Genomic DNA, 7,500 nt, shown 5'->3' with positions numbered 1-7,500 from the left:
TATTGATTATTATGATAATGAATTGATAGATACATTAATGGTGACGATGACGATAAACCGAGATGCAGCAATGATTATAATAAATTGATAGATCTATTAATGATGATGATGAATAGACTGATAGATGTATTAATGATGATGATGATAGATTGATAGATGTATTAAATGTATTAATGATGATAATAATAAACGAATAGATGTATTAACAATATATTGATAGATATGTTAATGATGATATAAATTATACATATATATGTATTAATGATGGTGATAATAAAGCTGATAATATGCTGATCATAAGCTTAGCAATGATTAGATCAAAAACTAATATTGATAATAATGATGATGGTGATAGCAATCAACAGTTTAAATGTTGCAGTGGCAGGGAAACCAGTAATAACATTAATGAAAACAATTATTAAACTGATAATCATAATTGTACTGATAATGATAGCTATGGTAGTGGTAACGAAATCGATAATAATAGTAACTATTATTTTTATTTATTGTTAATATTATTATTATTATTATCATTATTATTATTATTATTATTATTATTATTATTATTAAGATATAATATTATTATATATTATATGATTACAAAGCAAAGAACAGCATAAGATAATAAATGATAATGGTAATAATAATAATAATAATAATAATAATAATAATAATAATAATAATAATAATAATAGCAATAATGACAAAAAAGATAATGATTATGATAACAACAACAACAACAACAACAACAATAACAACAATACTACTACTAAAAATAATAACAACAAAAACAACGACAAATCTTAATCGCTAATATCATCTATTATTTTTTTTCAGTATCAGGGTCTCCAGAATGGGCCAGAGTGGAGGAGAAACTGAGGAAGGATTTGTTAAGTAACTATGACAAGAACGTTCGACCAAGTAACACCACAATCATCACATTCAATGGTCCATTTATCAGGGATGTTCAGCTGGTAAGTTACGTGTGTGTGTGGGGTGTGTGTGTGTGTGGGATATGCATACATACATACATATATATGTTTGTTTATATGTATATAGGTATATATATACACATACACACACACATGCATATGTATGTATATATATATATATTTTTTTTCTATTCTTATTAAATTTGAGATTCAAACTTTGGATATTCTTCGAAGATGAATAAAATTTTAATTTTCAAATTTTCCAAATCAGATAAGGCTTTGCGACGAAATTTTGAAACTATCATTAACCTGGATGTAGGGATATAAGTCTACGGGAATACACTGCCTGTTTCACTACCAGATCTCTCCATAGTACTTACACACGCATGCAGATTGTATAACTGCACACTGAGGTTAAGGGACACTCCGTTTGTACTAAAATATTTTCTGTGTTTTTACAGGATGACGCGTCCAACGCCATTGAAATGTTCTGCTGGTTGAACTTCGTAAGTTAATTTTTTAAAACTATTTTGTTTCGCATTCATTTTTCGTTCTTTATGATCATTTCCTCTTTTATTTCATTCATTTTTATTATCACGTTTTTCTTCGTATTATTTTTTTTATTATTTCTTCTAGATTTCATCATTTAAAAAATCGAATATTAGTGTAAGAATACCTAAAAAAAAAAAAAAAAAAAAAAAAAAAAAACGAATAAAAAAAAACGAAAAAAATCGAAATAGAAAACGGGCAAATCCTCACTATAAACGATAATCACCATCTCGTATCATCGATTTTCATATTTTAACGTTGCTTTTCCCCCTCTGTCTCGCACTCGCAGCAATGGCAAGATGACCGACTGATTTGGGACGAAGCGAAATATGCTGGTGTGGACGTCCTCTCCGTGCCTGTGGATATGCTGTGGACGCCTGATGTCGCTACTTACAATTCGTTAGTATATTAGTATGTTATCAGAAGTGTTAGCGTAGTATATTAGTATAGTATGTTATCAGTAGTCTTAATGTAGTGTATTAGTATAGTATATTATCTATAGCATATTATCTAGTATTAGCGTAGTATATTAGTATAGCATATTATCAGCAGTGTAGTTTAGCATATGTATAGTAATTTATCAGCAGGTAGTTAGTATATTAGCATAGTATATTAGTACATTAGTATATTAGTATAACATATTAGTATAGTATAATAGTATAGTATATTAGTATATTATATTATATTATATTAGAATATTATTATAGTATATTGTATGTGGTAGTATAATTGATTGTATTATATATATATTTGATATAGTTGTTTTTATCTCTTCCTTGTATAGGACTTATCAGTTATAGAGAAAGAGAGAGAGAGAGAAATAGAGATAGAGATAGAGATAGTTAGATAGATAGATAGATAGATAGATAGATAAAGAGAGAGAGAGAGATAAAGATAAAGATAAAGAGAAAGATAAAGAAAAAGAAAGATAAAGATAAAGATAAAGATAAAAATAAAACAAGAAAGAAAAAAACAACAACAACCCAGATAAGATATGCCAGCAAAATACTCCCTTCTCCCTCGCACAGACCAAGCATCGAAGACATGCGAGCTATAGATAACCAGCCAATGGTAGTTAAATCTTCGGGCACTGTGTTGTGGATCCCCCCTGCTAAGCTGAGAGCATCCTGTGGTGCCGACATCAGGCTGTGGCCCCGCGATACGCACGTTTGCAACATCACCATTGGGTCTTGGACTCAGTCGGGACTCATGGTCGATTTCGATATCCAGTCACCGCCTGAGGTAAGGAGAGAGAGAGGGAGGAAGGGAGAGAGAGAGAGAGAGGGGGGGGGGGGAGGGAGGGAGGGAGAGAGGGAGGAGAGAGAGAGAGAGAGAGAAAAGAGAGGGAGGGAGAGAGAGAGAGAGAGAGAGAGAGAGAGAGAGAGAGAGAGAGAGGGAGGGAGGGAGAGAGAGAGAGAGAGAGTGTGAGAGATAATTTTGATAATAATGATATTTTGGCAACAGCTGATAATATCCATAATGATGGTGAAACTGACAATATAGTTCATTATAATAATATAGATGACTTAAGAAAGCAAAACATAACAGCTATATTAATGATCCTAAAAGCAATAAGAACAACACCTATGTTAATTAACAATAGCTAATTAATAAAACGCTTTTCCTCCCCCCCCCCCTTCCTCCTTCCCTCCCTTCCTTTCATCCCCTCCTTCTTATTCCTTTTCTTCCCTCCTCTCCATCTTCCTTACTTTCTCCCCTCTTCCTCCCCTCCCATCTCCTCTCCCCTAACCTACCTCCTCCTCCGTCCCCTCGCCTCCCTTCATATTCCTCCCTTCCCTTTCCTTCTCTCCATTCCCCTTTTTTTTCTCTCCTTCCCTCCCTCTCCTCTCCATCTCTCCCTTCCTTCCCCCGCCTTCCTTCACCTCTCCCTCCCTCCTCCATCCCACCGCCACCTCTACTCCTCCCCCACCCCTCTAATCCATCTCCTCCTCCTCTCCCCATCTTCTCTCCCTCTCTCCTCCCCCTTTCCTCCATCTCTCCCTCCCTCCTCCCCCTCCGACCCACCCCTCCTCCCAACACCTACCTCCACCTACCCACCCACGTACCTTATAACCTCCTCCTCTCACCACCACCTCACACAACAGTTCAAGTACTGGACGGGCAAGGAAACCAACATGACCGGTTCAGCCTGGGAAGGTCCTGGAAGCCAACTCAACAAAGGAATCGAAGCAGTACCCTTGCTGCCCTGATGTCTATATCGACGTCTCCCTCTCTCTCAAGCTCCGTCGCTATGCCCCCAGCAGTACCACTACGATCTTCGTGCCGGCCGTCTGTACGTAGAAAGATGAGGAGGGAGGATAGAGGATAGAGGAGGATGGAGAGATAGAGAGAGATAGGGATAGAAAGATGGAGAAGATAGAGAGGTAGGGATAGGAGGATGGAGAGATAGAGAGGTAGGGATAGTGAGATAGAGAGGTAGATATAGAGAGATGGGGACTGAGAGATAGAGATTGAGATCGAGAGATAGAGAAAGATAGGAATAGCGATGGAGATGAGGAGATAGAGAGAGAAAGATGGATAGATAGGGATAAGGTTAGAGAAGGAGAGGAATTGGTAGAGATAAGGATAGAGAGGTAGATAGAGAGATTGAGATAAAGAGAGGTAGATATAGAGAGGAAGAGAGACAAAAAGAGAGAAATGGACATAGAGATATAATAGAGATAGATATAAATGATTAAAGACAAGAAGATAGAAAGATAGATATAGAGATAGAGATAGAATACTGACAAAGATATAAGTAAAAAGACTGATAAGTGAAGTGAAAAGTTTACATCAAAATACGCCAACATACATCAACAAAAACAACAATAATATAATAAATCTTCCTCTGACAGGTCTGAGTCTCCTGACCCTCATTGTCTTCCTCCTCCCCCCCTCTGCTGGAGAAAAGGTCACCATTGGAGGATTTTGTCTCGTCCTTGACCTGATCTTCCTTATCTACGTCTCCTCTGTCATCGGGGTCACTCGTTCTACCACGCCTCTCTTAGGTGATTTGACCTTGGTTTGACCTGGTTTGACCCAAGTTTCAAATTGAACTGGTTTGACTAAAGTCTCATTTGACCTAGTTTGATCTGGTTTGACCTAAGTTTCAATTGACCCAGTTTGACCTAAGTTTCAATTGACCCAGTTTGACCTGGTTTCATTTAAGTTTCAGTTGACCTGGTATGACCTAAGGTTCAAGTGACTTAGTTTGACCTGATTTGACTTAAGTTTCAATTAACCTGGTTTGACCTAAGGTTCAAGTGATTTAGTTTAACCTGATTTGACCTAAGTTTAAATTGACCTGGTTTGATCTAAGTTTCAATTATTTGTGTGTGTGTGTTGCTTGTTTGTGTTATTGTACATTTTCGGTCAGTTCAGCAGAAAATGATAAATAAATAAAAAGTACTTTTTAAGGTCCATCACATAAATCACTATTTTCACCATCATAATTAAATCACAACATCATAATTTTTCACTATCACAAATGCGTCGCATCCATCACATTATCATGTTTTTCACCATCAAAGACCCATCACACCATCACTGGTGTTTTTTTTACCGTTGCATACATCTCAACAACATTTTCACTATCATACACCACATAATTTCCTCATCACCATCACTAATTTTCACACATAGCATCTCCATTTTCATTATCACACATCCACCGCATTTTCACCATCACCGATTTTCACCATCATAGATCCAACACAATATCATAACGTTCACCATCACACACCCACCACACCATCACCACCATCCTCACCATAACCAAATCCTCTCTCACAGTGCCACCCTAACCCTCTCCCTCTCATTACCTGCCCACCACAGTGAAGCTAGCGTGCCAACAGTTCGTCCTCGCTGCCATCAGTTTAATGGTGTCCGTGCAGGTCCTGCGGTTGGCAAGAGGTCCTCGCTCCTCTGGTCTTTCCTCTTGCGTCCGCCGGCCCCTGGCTGCTCTTGCCTCTTGCCTCTTCCTCGGGAACTACAGCGCTATGGTAAGTTGCACTGCTTGATCCAATTCTGGTACGGTTCCCTACGGCTCTGATGTATTTGCGAGTGAAGTTAGTCGTGCCAGTTGGTTCCATGTAGCTCATGTATGGTGTGCATGGGAAGGTTTGTGGTGTAAGGTCCTGCTCGTCTGTGTGTATGTACTGTAGTTGTGATCCGCGGCTGGCTCTTATGGCCTTTGCTCTTTGGTGAACTACGGTATGGTAGTGCTTGTGGTATTTGGGTGGATGTTTGTGTCCGAGGGCTGGGAGTGGTTTTGGGTGTGGTATGTTTGGTGGTTGGTATGTATGGTGGTATGGAATTTGTGGTGGAGGATTTATGGGTATGTATGGTGATGGCAAGTATGGTATATATGGCAGTTGGGTATTGGTTGGAGCATAGGAGGTGCATAGTGGGTAATTGGCTATATGGTATTATGTGTCCATCAGAATTGAGAGCAGTCTACCAGTCACGAGAAGTTTCGTTGATAACAGGTTTTTAGTAATTGTAATACTAAAGTAAACAGTAATTTAAAAACACCGATTTTTAAGTGTGTTGTTATATGTTTGGTTTATTGCTATTTTACAAATCTTTCCTGGTTGGTTTAATACTGAAATACACCTATGGTGAATAGGTAGTATGATAATTATGATGTAGTGCCTTTAACGTGGATCGGTGAGTCCTGATGCCTGGCCTCCCCTTGTCTATGGTGTATGGAGACTTGAGGATAGTATCAACAGGTTACGGTGTACAGTGAAGAGCTATTGTGATAGATACTGAAGACGGTATAGTGACAGGGTAAGTTTTCTTGTGTGGTGAATTAGTACTAAAAAATATGTTGAGGGTAGGGTACACTGAGATCAGGCAGCGATACTGTTTATAACACTATTAATATTACTTGATCTATATATGTAGGTTTTAATTGAAACAATTCTCCTTTAAACTGATTATCAAGGGAAACTTTATAACGTATGGTAGTTGATTAAAATTGTGTGTTGTATGGAACTGTGAAAAGGATGGAAAATGATAGACATTATTGCGTTTACAGGAAGGTTACTTCGATTGTCTGTACAATAGGGGGATTTTGTGAGCGACTGAATCAGTTAACAGATCTCCATCGTGTGTGTTTTATAGGGAACATTTTATTTCCTCTGTGTGCGGATGTGTATCACGTTTTTTATTTATGTTTTTTTTACTTTCTTTTTTACCTTTAATAGTCCATGTGTTTCGTGCTATATATGTGTCTCTCTATCTCTATCTCTCCCTCTCCCGCTCTTATATATATATATATATATATATATATATATATATATATATATATATATATATATATATATATATATATATATATATATAATACATACATAATAATATATAATTATATATTTCATATATATATATATATATATATATATATATATATATATATTCATATATATATATATATATATATATATATATCTTCTTCTGTCTGTCTGTCTGTCTGTCTCTCTCTCTCTCTCTCTCTCTATCTTCTTCTTTCTCTCTCTCTTCTCTCTCTCTCTCTCTTTCTCTCCCTCTTCTTCTCTCTCTCTCTCTTCCATTCCCTCCTCCCCTCCCTCATTCTTTCTCCATCTTTTAATTTTCTTTCTCCAATAATACCTTTTTTTTATTTATTTTTCATTTACTTATTATTATTATTTTTTAGGTGACCAACGACCGCTCCTCAACCAAGGACGACCTCAAGAAGCACCTCGATCACCCTCCGCATTACTCCCAGCTGTCAAGTTCCTCAGAAACGACCTCCACTGACGACTACGTTGTTCTTGCCGCTGTTGTCGATCGCCTGCTGTTCCTGCTGTTCCTCGCCCTCTGCTTGAACAACGTCATTCGCTTCTGGAGTGTTCTGTAATGTTTTTTTTTTTACCGTCGTGGTGGGTGGTTTAAAGAGGTCGGATTATCAGTGGCAATTTTTTTTTTGTGATTTTTTTTTTTTTTTTTGGGGGGGGGGAGGTTGGCTGGTGAAAATTCATCCAAAGCCGATGAC

The 7,500-nt window shown here is 37.3% G+C and overlaps 1 protein-coding gene across 1 annotated transcript in view; it reads left to right on the top strand.

Moving 5' to 3' along the window:
* The window catches only part of LOC119575002 (neuronal acetylcholine receptor subunit beta-3-like), a 13,606-nt gene that overhangs the window by 5,346 nt on the left and 760 nt on the right, over positions 1–7,500 (top strand). The window contains exons 3-10 of the mRNA XM_037922314.1: positions 838–974; positions 1,394–1,438; positions 1,771–1,880; positions 2,510–2,723; positions 3,587–3,774; positions 4,337–4,489; positions 5,316–5,482; positions 7,162–7,500. The exon at positions 7,162–7,500 is cut by the window's right edge and continues 760 nt beyond it. Coding sequence (XP_037778242.1) covers positions 838–974; positions 1,394–1,438; positions 1,771–1,880; positions 2,510–2,723; positions 3,587–3,691 — 611 coding nt within the window. The 3' untranslated portion in view covers positions 3,692–3,774; positions 4,337–4,489; positions 5,316–5,482; positions 7,162–7,500. The remainder of the gene's footprint in view (positions 1–837; positions 975–1,393; positions 1,439–1,770; positions 1,881–2,509; positions 2,724–3,586; positions 3,775–4,336; positions 4,490–5,315; positions 5,483–7,161) is intronic.

The sequence above is a fragment of the Penaeus monodon genome, chromosome 7 (assembly GCF_015228065.2).
Source record: "Penaeus monodon isolate SGIC_2016 chromosome 7, NSTDA_Pmon_1, whole genome shotgun sequence".
In the NCBI taxonomy this organism is placed as follows: domain Eukaryota; kingdom Metazoa; phylum Arthropoda; class Malacostraca; order Decapoda; family Penaeidae; genus Penaeus; species Penaeus monodon.
The sequence above is the reverse complement of the archived record's forward strand: the minus strand, read 5'-3'. Positions and strand labels throughout refer to the sequence as shown.